At 34.5% G+C, this 14079-nt stretch overlaps 2 protein-coding genes across 5 annotated transcripts in view; both read right to left on the bottom strand.

Annotated features, from left to right (window-relative positions):
• LOC106667916 (large neutral amino acids transporter small subunit 1) overlaps nt 1-2455 on the bottom strand; it is a 34353-nt gene extending 31898 nt beyond the window's left edge. The window contains exon 1 of one of the 2 annotated variants that reach the window (XM_024228908.1): nt 2142-2455. In XM_024228908.1, coding sequence (XP_024084676.1) covers nt 2142-2368 — 227 coding nt within the window. In that variant the 5' untranslated portion in view covers nt 2369-2455. The remainder of the gene's footprint in view (nt 1-2141) is intronic. The other variant, XM_014396191.2, reaches the window with a different exon arrangement.
• A 6267-nt stretch (nt 2456-8722) lies between these two features.
• LOC106667919 (iroquois-class homeodomain protein IRX-2) overlaps nt 8723-14079 on the bottom strand; it is a 12551-nt gene continuing 7194 nt past the window's right edge. For 2 of the 3 annotated variants that reach the window (XM_024228909.1, XM_014396196.2), the window contains 4 exons: nt 11267-11348; nt 9676-9838; nt 9448-9619; nt 8723-9390 (listed from right to left, as the gene is read on the bottom strand). In XM_024228909.1, coding sequence (XP_024084677.1) covers nt 9080-9390; nt 9448-9619; nt 9676-9838; nt 11267-11340 — 720 coding nt within the window. In that variant the 5' untranslated portion in view covers nt 11341-11348 and the 3' untranslated portion in view covers nt 8723-9079. The remainder of the gene's footprint in view (nt 9391-9447; nt 9620-9675; nt 9839-11266; nt 11349-14079) is intronic. The other variant, XM_014396198.2, reaches the window with a different exon arrangement.

Below are 14079 nucleotides of genomic sequence, written 5' to 3'. Positions count from 1 at the left end.
ACATGCTCAAGAATTTAAGCATAGTTAATTTTATTTATTTATTGGAACCAGTTTCATTATCAACATATTTCTTGTTTCAACTAACTAAACATCTATTGTAGTATGGTGGAGCGTGTTATATTGAAACCAATTAGGTAATTAATAATAATTCATTAGTTTTCGTGGTCCGCTTGACCAATTAATATCTTTCAATTAATTAAGGTTTTTAGTTGAGATAAACAAGTCAATGTCACGAGCGGGATTCGAACCCACGACCTTCGGCTAGATACACCGCTACTCCACCACCTGAGCTATCGTGACTTCTATCCACTCGGAAACCAACTTCCCAACTCAACGCCACCTTTTGAATTTTCCCTACTTTTTGCCATTTTTCAAAGGGGTTGAAGTTCAAAGGGGGGTTGAGATAGGAAGTTGGTGTCCGAGTGGATCGAAGTCACGATAACTCAAGTGGTGGAGTAGCGGCGAAGGTCGTGGGTTCGAATCCCGCTCGTGACATTGACATTTTTATCTCAACTAAAAACCTTAATTAATTCGAAAATTAATAATAATTAGATACTGATTTTCATTTTCATGAACAATTCATTATTAATTCGTTGTATTTTTTACTTTTATTGCTGGAAATATTTTTTGAGTAATTTTAACACAAAGTTCTCGGTACTTTATTCAAACACGTCCTTCTCAACAATAAAACTTCATATTACATTAATTGGTCAATTGCGATAATAAGAATGTATGATACTTAATTGCTAATAATGACTCGCAAGTCGAAACATCTGATACTTAACCATTTGTTTGCCAATTTGCCTAAGTTCTGAAAGTCCATGAAAGTTGATGGGCGAGGTGAACGAGATAGTGCCATTTCTGATTGTTTGTGGTAATCCGCGATAACGGCAATCAGAAGGAAACGTCGACAATTCGTTATAAGGGCCTAATCATTATGACAAAATTCATATTTTCAAAGGTTGTTTTTGTAAACGTTTCTATTTGAATTTTTCCATAGACTAGAATAACGTAAATTTTTGCTTTCAATTTACATTTAAAATACAACCTCCAAATTCAATAACCATAAAAATAATAAATAATTTTTTAATTCGCTGATTGTCAAATTAGTAACTTTTTAGGATCTTTTACAAGGAAGTTCTCTTGACCGTTGAGTAAACCCGAAATAAATATAGATTCTTGATTTTCTAGATTCTTTTTTTTTTTTATTTAGACCATCATACTTCTGGCAGGAATTCACAAAGTGGAATTTTCATCATTATAACTCATCGGATACTATAATTTCAGGGTGGTAAACACTAATTGATATATAGCTGCAAGAAATTGTTCTTTCAATTTAATTATTTGTATACTGGAAAGTGGTACTATATAAATATTTATTTTTTGAACTGTTTATTTTAATTCTTAACTAATTCTTAATTAAATTCTCTTTAAAACAAACAATAAAACAACAATATTTCTAATCAATTAATTATGGTTTTTAGTTGAGATAAAAAGTCAGTGTCACGAGCGGGATTCGAACCCACGACCTTTGGCTAGATACGCCGCTGCTCTACCACTTGTGCTATCGTGACTAAGATCCACTCGGACACTAACTTCCTATCTCAACCCCACCTTTTGAATTTTCCCTCCTTTTTGCCATTTTTCAAGTGGGTTCGAATCCAGCTCGTGAAACTGACTTTTTTATCTCAATTAAAAATCTTAATTAAATAAAAAGAATTTATTTGGTCAAGCGGACCACGAAACCTACTAAAATATAAAAACTATTCTAGTTCAACAATTCTTTTTTTTACTGACCTTAAAATTTTTTATTGGCGATAGCCGAATTGTTCTACATTCATTCAATATGTAGTATTGGTTATCAGAACCAAAGCACATATGTTGCACTGTTTACAAACGAATCTAACCCTGTCTCAAATATTTATGTACGGTGATAAATAGGTGGCATGGAGTCTTTTGATGATATGTAAATTACGTCTTCACTTTATAACATTATCACCTTACAAAACAGCCATTTCTACGATAGTTTAAGTTTATATAAAGCTTTCAGCTAAAGCCACGTGGTCGAGGCTAATCAAGGTTACGGGATATTTTCTATATTGTATAGGGTAGAAGTTAAACGTTTTTGACTAGTGGTGTACCTTGTGATGCACGTCCCCAGTTCGGCGTATGACAGTGCCCCCAGGGTGGAGAAGATCCCTGACACTGCCCATACAAGGAGTGAGAGTCCGACGCTCTTCGCCTCGAGATAGACTCCTGCCGGAGAGACGAAGATCCCCGAGCCGATGATGGTTCCGACGATGATGGCCACCCCATTCGCGAGGGTGATCTTCCGCTTGAGTTTGACCCGTTCCGAGGGAGACGACATGCCCTCTACAGATGGAAACCCAGGCACGACTGACTGGTGGCCTCGAATGTTTGAAACGGCACGCCGCCGGTAGGCCGACTCGGTGCGACTCCCAGTCGTTATAGCAACGCCCCACCAGGCCCAAACCGTGGAAGGGGTATCACCACCGACATTCGAATCGTTTCCCGCTTCAAACATAACACTATTAAAATAACTATTAAAGTCTTTCATGAAATCGCCATTTAGTATACATCATACGTCAATAAAAAAAACCTTAGATCCGCCTAACTTGGCTTGGAGAAAGTCCCGTTAGATTTGACTCTATTCAAGTGGGAGTCTTGATTGTTCTGCGAGCATTGGTTCGGGATAATCGAGGTCAACTAAGTCTTCTATCTTCGATATTGTCTTCAACAACGAATAACAATAATTTGATCTAATTCACATAAGAGTCTGTAAGTAGAACGACAAGGTTTTAAAGTCATTTTAATCGGAAATCTGCAAAAAGCTGAGACTTGTCTTACAGCCCAAAACTATGAGAATAAACAGACAAAAATGATCTGAAAAGACCAATAGTCTACAACCTGATCGTTTCTGGTGTTTTTTTTTTCTCCTGAAGCAGTAGCATTACTAACCCATTTATATACGTAAAGTGAAACATTTTTTAAAAAATCCCCATTAAATTGAAATTGAACAAATATTTAAAATAAAAAAGTCGAACAGATCTGAAAAACGTGAATGACCTTTTAATTTTTTTAAATAGTAGTAGGAGTAATAATAGAAAACTTTACAAATTTAATTCAATAATTACCAGGAGATTTGTCGGCATTTCGTTGACCTTCTTGACACCCACGTGATGCGGGTTTTCTTTTCGCTTAAAAATAAGCCATACGAGCATGATTGAATTTTAAGCCAAATCTTCCTTAATTATCAACAAAGGACACGCAATTAACATGTTACTAAACAAACTAAGTTCAGCAATTGTTAAAATGTTGAATACATATTATATAGAATTATATTGCTCTGTGGGATTTATGAAAACATTATAACCCTCAAATTGGAATCAAATGCAGCCGAACTTCAAATAACTGGGACTTACTAAATTAAGTACATAGATAGAGAGAAAGAGAGAGAGAGAGAGAGAGAGAGAGAGAGAGAGAGAGAGAGAGAGAGAGAGAGAGAGAGAGAGAGAGCATAGTTGGTAGTTCGTAGTATAACAAAGGAAGTGTACTCACATCATCAGCATATTTTTTTTTTTTTTCTGTTGATGGTATAAATTCCCTAACGTTTAAATAAATGTTTAAATAAGTAATGAACTTACTTTTTATTTAAAAAAAAATATATATTTTTTTAACAAAAACCAAAATGGCAAAGAGGAGGGAAAACTCAAAAGGTGGGGTTGAGATGGGGAGTTGATGTCCGAGTGGATCGAGGTCACGATAGCTCAAGTGGTAAAGCAGCGGCGTATTAAGCCGAAGATCGTGGGTTCGAATCCCGCTCGTGCCATTGACTTTTTTATCTCAACTAAAAACCTTAATTAATTGTAATAAATTAATTGGTCAAGNCATTAGAACCCTCAAATTGGAATCAAATGCAGCCGAACTTCAAATAACTGGGACTTACTAAATTAAGTACATAGATAGAGAGAAAGAGAGAGAGAGAGAGAGAGAGAAAGAGAGAGAGAGAGAGAGAGAGAGAGAGAGAGAGAGAGAGAGAGAGAGCATAGTTGGTAGTTCGTAGTATAACAAAGGAAGTGTACTCACATCATCAGCATATTTTTTTTTTTTTTCTGTTGATGGTATAAATTCCCTAACGTTTAAATAAATGTTTAAATAAGTAATGAACTTACTTTTTATTTAAAAAAAAATATATATTTTTTTAACAAAAACCAAAATGGCAAAGAGGAGGGAAAACTCAAAAGGTGGGGTTGAGATGGGGAGTTGATGTCCGAGTGGATCGAGGTCACGATAGCTCAAGTGGTAAAGCAGCGGCGTATTAAGCCGAAGATCGTGGGTTCGAATCCCGCTCGTGCCATTGACTTTTTTATCTCAACTAAAAACCTTAATTAATTGTAATAAATTAATTGGTCAAGCGGACCACGAAATTAGTGAATTTAAAAAACCAAAATATTTAAGAAAAGCAAATTAGTATCAATAATTAACAAATTATTCAAAAATACACCTGTAATGCACAGATTTTAATGCTGTTATTGTTACGTAAATGTTAATTATTGATCAAAAAGTCATATGTAGCAAGAAAAAATCTTTTCAGTTGATAGTTATATCAAACTTTTGACTAATTATAATGAAATACTCGAGTACCCACTCAACTTAAACAAATATACGTACTTTGTATATTTAAATGTAATTAGGTCATTTTATCTACTGTACTCTTAATGACGTATATTCAAAATGATTTGAAGGAGGAATTAAACTTTTTATACAAAACGGTCTTAAGCGAGGCGTAGTCTTTAAAGTATCTGCGAAACCAAAGGTAATACAAATAACATACATGATTACAAACGTTAATAAAATAAATCTTACATGGGTATTGGTTTTATCAGAAAATTTCTTTTATCGGACCGTTCAGGTACAATGAACATGAAAGACCCCCTTCGTTCACGAATGACTAATTATTCTTCTCATTAATTATATAAAAACTTTTACTGAAAAGTCATTTGTTGTCAACTTATTACTTTCATGCCAAAATAATAAGTGCTTCATTTCTGGTTGAAAAAAATTATCCTAGATAAGTCTTTTTGATGAATAGAACAATTATCTCTCTACATTATTTACAGGAATTTTCCTGTAAGAGCTATCGTAGTCAAAATAAACAGTTAATAATGTTTATTTTACTTTCTTTGTTTACTTTTGTATTGATTAATCCCATTTGACAAAAAGTACCATTGTGCCCTTCCAATCTGCTACGCCTAAAGATCGCTTTCAGTACGTTTTTCTCCTTTATTGATTTCATTTGATATTATTCTTATTCTTAAATCCTTTTTAATGGTTCCAGTCAGGCATTTGAGTGAGTATGACGGTGTCAGGATCATAACATTATAAGAGGAAGGATACAGACAGCGCGAAGTCACCAGGAGACTGAATGTAAAACACACTTCACACTAGAAGGCCAGGACAAGGTCGACCTAGGTCTACAGACGAGAAATCCGTCATTAGACTCTAAATCAACTCTAAACCACAACACTGCGGGAAATGAGATAAGAAATCTAATAAGACAAGTTCGAAATGTTTTCATTTCCTCCAAGACTGTAAGAAGAAGACTCATTTAAAATAACCTCAGGGCCCGGCACCCGGCTTGTGGACCACTTCTTACCACAGTTCATAAAATGACATGAGGGTTGGCCTCAAATCTCCAGATGGGCATAATTTTATATGGAGGCACCCAAGTGAGAGGTACGCCCTGTGGTCTTTGGTTCCTCAGGTGGCATTCCACGGTGGATGTTAATGTTCTGGGGTGGCACCGCATCACTTGGACGCCGGAACCGAATTGGTTATTGTGGGAGGAAAACTTCACACAGGTTCACACTCTAATTAACAGAGGTAGTTACAAGACATAATCGAAGAACATGTAGTGCCACTTGCCACCCATATCGGTGAGAGATTCTTGCTAATGCAAGATAATGCCAGACCCCTTAGAGCACGTATTGCGGATGACTACCTGAATGAGGATGAAATTGAGTGCTTGGTGTGGCCAGCGTGAAGTCCGAATTTGAACATCGAATGTGGGACCAACTTAAGCGACGAGTACGACGGCAAAACCCAGGTCCTAATACCTTAGAAGAGTTGAAAAAGGCTTGAAGAATGTGAAAGAATTTCTCAGACTTTTGCCAGAAACTTTTTTTTACAAGGAGTGCAAAGGCGTTTAACTTGGTGCCAGAGCTGGAAATAGTAAAGGGACCAAATAGTATTTTTTTACATTTTTATTTGTTTTTGATTTTTTTAGTTGAATAATTGATTTTTTACAATTTCGCAACAGCAGAGGTCATATTAACCCTCAGGGTGCCGGTGTTTTTGAAACAAGCCCAATTGTAAGTATGTCCCCTGCATTCGAACCCCGAACCTTTACCTTACAGCGATGAGCGCCGTGTCAACGCCTAAACCGTTTCGGCCACCGACGCCCCGATTTTGTACAATTAGGTAATATTTTCTTTTTAAATGTATAATTTTTACAACCAAACCTGGTTTTGTATGCAAAATATGAATAAGTCTAAAACATTAACATTTAAAGGTGGTGCGCTCATTTAATCATTGTATTTCCATTTTATTGTACATAGTGTTTATACATTTCATTTTGATTCATAATTATTATACAAATACAGGTTGTCAATTTGACCTTCGTTACTAACTCATTAAAAAAACATGGGCTTTTTTGGAAAGCCCAATTTAAGATTAAAAAATTAAAAGCGAACTGCATAAAACGTACAATTAGAAGGAAAAGTCTACATATTTTGTGAAGAATCTGTTTTCCTCTTCATCTCTAGAAACAAATGGTTATTGCGGAATATTGAAATACCGACGTGGCATCATTAATTCCGCCTACTTTATGTTCGACTTCACTCAGCATATAACGTTCATCCTAAGATAACGTTAAGACTGCTACATCTCTTAAACAATAAAAGACTGAAAATTCTGTGAATGACCTTTGCAGATGGACAAATTATTCTTATTAAAAAAAATATTTTCTACATTATTAAATTTTAAATTTAGAATATACAAATATCATAATTTTTTTTAAATTTCTATATATTATTTCATAATCAACAAATTTTAAAAAAAGCACAGCCAAAAGATTGTTAAAACTTATTGCAACTGCACAGAAAATTAATAAGCTATATTTAACCCATTTGTCTTGTAATTAAGTGAAAATTACATTATTCTTCATTAAAAATATGTCATAAAATATTATATCATGTGCGTAGATCCAGTTATACAGCATAATTCTATATAATATATATTCAAAATTTTGACAATAGCTGGGCTTATTTTAGTAACATATCAATTGTTTGTTCTTTATTGCTTTGTCGATACTTAGGGATGGCTTGAGTAATAAGTTAAGACTTTTCAAAACTATATAATTTATTACTACTTTTTAACAGCCTCTTTGATTATATACAAACATAAATAAATACATTTTATATACATTGTTTTTCTAATTAAACTACTTGCAAATGCAAGGATCGTCTATCGTTCTTCCAAGGCACCCAGTTTCCGCGTTTGCGATTGGATTTTGTTATTTTTATAAAGCGATCACTTAGACTAGATTCACTCGAGCCTTTTATTAAAAAAGTTCTGATTTTTTAACTTATTGACAACTTAAATTATTTACACACAAAAAAAAATAACCAGGAAAAATTGAGCTAATCACTTACGTTCTTACAGTACTTACAATCACAATTTTTGACATTTACTCCTTGAAAGTCTGGGCGGTTGACCTAAATACAGTATACCGTAGAAAAACAGAATGAATGAAAATACTACATTGACCGGTTCTACAATTCTCCAATGATTTTTAAAATTGCTTTATTATTATTAAGATTTTGTTGATAAAATCAGAAATCTAGTTTGACAGAAACTACAAAATTGTTACAACACAGGACGACTACAACACAGAAACTATGAACAATTGTTCATTCAGACAAAAAATAATAATTACATAAACAGATTTTAAGATTCATAAATTGGGAACTAGAATAAATAATATTGTAAGTTAGTTCAAACACCTTTCGGTTATGAATAGATTTGCTATAATATTTTTCAGAAACATTTCTCCAAAACATGTACTGTCTGAATTAAATAATCACAATTTAAAACAGTCGGAAGTTATAATTATAGTTTGAAGTTGATAGATAATAACTTTTAAATCTTTATATTATTACGATCATACAAATGGAAAATAATAATTAAATTGTATTGGATATTTCTCGATTAGCCGAATTCTGCTTGTACCTACAGTCGAACGAATTCGCATGTTTCGCAACTCGACGGAGGTTCATATCAAAATGTGTTTCGAAAAATAAATTTAGTTGCAACTTTGTTTAAAAATTTTGTTGAATATTTTTTTTAAGCGTAACGAATTGAGAACAAATTTACAGTCAAATAATTTATGATTGACATGAACACTTCACTATTATTTAAATTACTTATACTTTTTATCTAATGACTTGGTTGAGATGAAAAAAGCTAGAGTCACGAGGGAGATTCGAACCCAGGACCGTTAATACACCGTTGCTGTACCACTTGATCTATCGTGACTGCCATCCACTCGGAGACCAATTCCTCATCTCACCTGAGCCGAAGGTCGTGGGTTCGAATCCCGCTTGTGTCACTAGCTTTTTTATCTCAACCAAGACCTTAGATAAAAAGTATACTTAATTTAAATAATTAATTGGTCAATTATGACTACTAAATACATATATGGATTATTGTTGTTATTGAATATTTCTTGCAGAACTATGTTTTTGTATTCTACCTATAGGCTCAAAATATTTGTCAATGGATCTACCCCTAAAACGGTTCAATTTTTAATGTTCTTAAAATTCTCTTACGCCCATATTTTGCATTTCTTATTTCTTTAAAATAAAACTAATTTATTCTATTAAATTACTATTGATCGAACGATGACGAATATCTAAACTAGCCATTATATTTTAAGGTGAAAAAATAAAACTCTTCTAGCATTATTAATCTCCGTGTGAATGAGCCAATTTTGTTGGTTTCAATGTCCCGGAATGGGCGTTGGCGTCCAGGCTCCTAGTTTCGTGAGGGCTTCAGCGGCGTCCAGCTCTTCCCTGTGGCGTCTTTTCTCCGGTTCCCAGGTGACGTTGTACGCTGCCCAAGGTACGTACCTCTCCCTTTTGCCCGCGTACCTGGCAGTGCTCTCCAGCCACTTGGTCAGGAGGACCGGTCTCGTCTCTCGGATCTCGTTCGTCTTGCACTGCTCGTTTCCCGTCAACTGGGAGTTGTTGTAGTAGCAATGGTCGATCTCCGTCGTGTTCTCCGCCACTCCGGGCGAATTCCGGTCGGAATCTTCAGAACCAGACGGATCAGCTTATTGAGTTTGGATTTTATAAAGGATCCGCTTACCGACGCTGTACGCCGTCTCGTCCCATATGCTGTCATCGGAAGATATGCTGAATTGTTCGACGTTCCCTTTCGCCTGGTGGTTGTACCCTTTGATCAACAGGCCCCAACTGCCGTCCTTCGACCTGCACGAATTTTTCAGCTTCCGCCTCCAGTTGGCGAACCAATTGCAGATCTGAAATATATACATTTTGAACAACGTTTGTTTTGTTAATTTGGGGGAGTACTTACTTGTGTGTAAGTCAGACCGGTTTGATGTGCCAAGTCTTTCTTCTCTGACCTATTCGGATACGGGTTCTTTCTCCGCCTAACCAACCAAGCCTTGAGAAACTTCTTTATTTCGGGGGTGAAGAGCCGTTTTGTCTGTTGTGTTTCGTGAAAAAACTTCCTTGATCCATAGAAAGAACATAAAATTTAATGAATATTTTATACACATACTTTGCTTTGCATTGACGTGCGTTTCCGATCGTTTTGGTCTGCCAAACTCGTGTCGGCTTCTTGCCATCTTCAGTGGGATACTAGGACTAGAACCATTCGAAATACAGACCAAAGTGATCGGAAACGACCAAGCTACAAGTTAATCCCACGAGGACATCTAACATTTAACCCTGAAGTACATCCTAAACTTTCTCATTGGTTGCTTTTTTAACCAAAAAATGTTTACTTAGAAATACACGAATAAAGTGACAGCAGAAAGATCTAGAAAGGGATAAAAAGAAAACAAATGAGGGCCATTTATAAAAGAGGACTGGCCCCTTCATGTCCTTAGACTGCAAACAATGTTTCTTTCAAAAATATAAACATATATTTTTCGTTATAACAAACATTATTAACTTTCAGAAATTATGGTTGAATATTGAGGAGGAAATGCATACCCAGGACCCACGTGTTACGACGGTTACATGAGATGATGGTTACTCCCATTATATTTACTCAAAGATAAAACTATTAATATTCGGAATTGGAAAAAAAGCACCATCATTTAATGAAATAAAACTGAAACAATCCCAACAGGAAGAAGCCGGAATAAAACATTCTTAGGGATTCATGTTCATTCTTGTTAAAATAAGAAACCGTTCAAATGCAACAACCGATTTTGAGAAGAAGACCATATATAAAAAAAATAATAATAAAATAAAAAAGGAAAGGACGTTGAACTGAATCTGATTGAAGGCATGAATAAACGTTGAAGATAGATTATCCATGGAAAATAGATTGATATACATGGAAGAGTGAAATTAAATTGTTCAATAATAATAAAAGAAGAGTTTGTATTTAAACACATATAATTTTAAAAAAACCCGTTGGCAGTTCAAACCGGAATCACTTTCTATTTTGTCAATATAATTTTTCTAAATCACAATTTTTGTGATTTTTTTTAATATAAAACGCAAAGAAGTGGTAAAATGAAATATGTTACTTATATATGAGAGAATGTCGAGAGATCGTATTTAGGACAGCAAAGACCTATTTTTGTAGCCGGGTTCAGAAAACATTCTTATAGCAGAGTTGCATGTCTTTTCAAATAAAAGTAGTGCTTGTTCTTCCATAGGAAAAGATTGGGAGAATATTTCAAAACTGGATTTTTATTAATTTGGTTGTAATACTATGATATAATTCTATAGATTTATTTTTGGTTTTCTAGCACAATTAAATTAATTAAACCAAACAATTATTTTTTTATATTTTAATTGTGCTAGAAAACCATTGAAAATATATATAAAAAACGTTTCTTGAAAATTATTACATTCCGTAAAATTTATATTACTTATTAATGTTTAGAATTATCAAAATTTATTCTAAGTAAACTAGATAAACTTACTTATATTTACGGTTTCTTAAAGATCTTCCGACTTTGCTATCAGATTCAAATTGCCTCCACCCTCCGCCGCCCATTGCAGTTCCTAAAACAACAATTTATTACTAATTAATTTAACAACAAATCAGACAAAGGGATGTGGAAATCGATAGAATGAATGGAACCTAATGTTTGGTTAGTTAGAATGGTGTAATTGCGAAACACAAATTTTTGTAAAAATAATCCAGCAGTTTCTTAGATTTAGATAAAACTAGGACTTAAAATATAAATCAACATTGTCAACTCTGACGACTGTTTTTTATTAACTGAAACGATTTCTCGTAAACATTAATTCCCTATAATTGAAAAATACACCACGCTCGACAATGCCAATTTCTAACAATTAATTTTGTAGAAGATTTTACAATCTGGTAAATTTTAAAAATGTGAATTGTTGTAGAATGTTAATTGAGATCCATCTCTCAGTTGATAAAGTGTTCGTACAATTTATTCCTGGGGAATCAAGCAAAATCCGGATGTTTATTGTTTCTATATCTCTACTAAAAAAATTGTTTATGCAAGATCTCGACTCGTTCAATTATTTGTTTCGTTAATTTCCACCTTTATATCTACATTAACAAATGATAACGTTTTTAAATTAGATTTCAAAGTGTTCTTAAATTCATTTTTGGAATAAAAAACGTTTTATTTAAATTAATGTAAAATCCCAACAAAAACCTAACCGTGAAAAAAGGGCCAAGTTCGAGACCTCCCTCCAATAAATTAGCATATCGATGTAATGGTATCTACAGTGTGGTCAAGTCCGTCCTTTTTTGATCCATAACCTGAGAGAACTCATAAGAAAAGGTAAAAGTTCCAGAGCCCCTTCCGAAAAGGTAAAAAAGTCAGCCTAACTTTTTACACAATGGATACATTGTAGCCAACTGCACTGCACTACTAATTCTATGAGCAACACAGTTCTTTCAGTTTTATTGGTTAACTAATGGCCAGTTACTGGATGAGGATTAAAACAACAGGACCATGTTTGCTCACACCGGAGAGGTGGGTGAAGGGTAGGTAGAGAACTAGTAAGAAAAAAGTTGCAGATACCTTATTGCTCATTCAGAAACTGACCAAATGTGGAAAGCTTGGCAGTTTACAACTGAATTTGCTTTCTTCTCCAAGGCCATACCTTGATCCAGAATGTTCGTGACATTTGTATTATGATCTAACCAACTTTCTCTTTTCTTTATCCTAGTGCTGGCCTCTCTATACCTCAGGGCCTCGACAAATAACACAAATACACAGAAACAAGATAAAAATATCTGGTTAGCATTAACCTCTACCCTAGAGTACTCGGGATACATGGGGATCAGCCCTTTATTATTATTCACGCTAATAAATTACTTCACACATTTCTCTTCTAACGGTTAAAAGATTCCTAATTTTTTTTTAATATTGACACGTTGTAATATCTATCTGTCTATATAATCATCATGATTCATTATAAATCCATTCCGAAATCAGCATCTTCTTGTTTATCTAAACCTAGTGATAAAATATTCCGGACTTTCAGCACGAAGTGTTGTCACTCCCCGATGTGCCGACCCTAGGGTCTATTAGTTAATAGGAAAGTTCACCTACCCCACATATTGGGTTGGACCCGGATCGCTAATATCCCCCTTAAACCAAATGCCCAGGAGATGGCGCTTCCCAACCTTGGGTTAAGCTCCAACGGGGTCAGTCGACAGCTAGATCATTTCAGTTCCCAACGCATGCAAAATATAATCTAGCCTAAAATTCGGCTAAATTCCATAATACATTCGCACAAATAAATACATTCATACATTGCATTCATTCTGATGAGGGGGTGGAATAGTCGACATTGCTCCATCCACCTACACAATATTAATAATCTAATCTAAATTAAGGTCGATGGGGTATAAATATTCCGCCATCGATCCTAGACACACACATTGCTATAGTACCATCAGCTCCTCACCACCCACACTAATAAATACAAGCACTCAAACGAGCACATAACAACAAAACACATAAGATTGTAGACTGTAAAAAAACCACGTCCCCCAAAAAGCGGAACAGGGGGCCCAGAAATTCGTCATGGTGACCGAGAACCCTTATTAAATCTGGCGACATGCCTACACGCTCTCTGGAGGCAAGGGATGACGAGCTTTTATTATGTGGGATCCCAACCATTGACCAACCTTTCTCTGCATAAGGGACACCTGAGCGTGCTTTGGCCCCCGAGGAGCCCGTATGTGACCTATTCTCAGTCGGGTAAGATAATTAAATAACTAATTGTTCTAATTTTTAAGTAATTCGTAAATTTTATTTTATGATTATAAAATTTGTAAGAGGGTTAAAATAGCTGTTTTGTTAATTTAAAAAACCGGTCAAAAGTATATTTCATTATGATTTACATCAATTTAAACAAGGCTTGTTTTAATATATGGATGATATTAAAAAATAGTGACATCACATCTTTACTGTGAGCGTGCTCGTGTATTTTTCAGCAAGCATTAATCGCATCTCATTGTTAGTAAAAGTTCATTGATTATGATTACTGGAGATCGTAAGATGCGGTCTGGTGTGACGTAGATTTTAGAAAAACATTTTCTTTATCGTGCCAACGTTTCGACCTTTATTGAGATCATCTTCAGGGCCTGGGATTTACAAACATTGTTTACATATAACAATTACATTTTGGATGTGGAAAAGTGAATTTATACAATGCAAAATATTTTTTTTAAATTTATTTTTTATATATTCAATCAAAAATAAATTATATTAAATTTAAAAAAAATATATATATATAA

This window comes from Cimex lectularius, unplaced genomic scaffold (assembly GCF_000648675.2).
Source record: "Cimex lectularius strain Harlan isolate CLEC.00 unplaced genomic scaffold, Clec_2.1 scaffold219, whole genome shotgun sequence".
Lineage (NCBI taxonomy): Eukaryota > Metazoa > Arthropoda > Insecta > Hemiptera > Cimicidae > Cimex > Cimex lectularius.
This window is presented reverse-complemented; position numbering and strand designations above follow the sequence as displayed.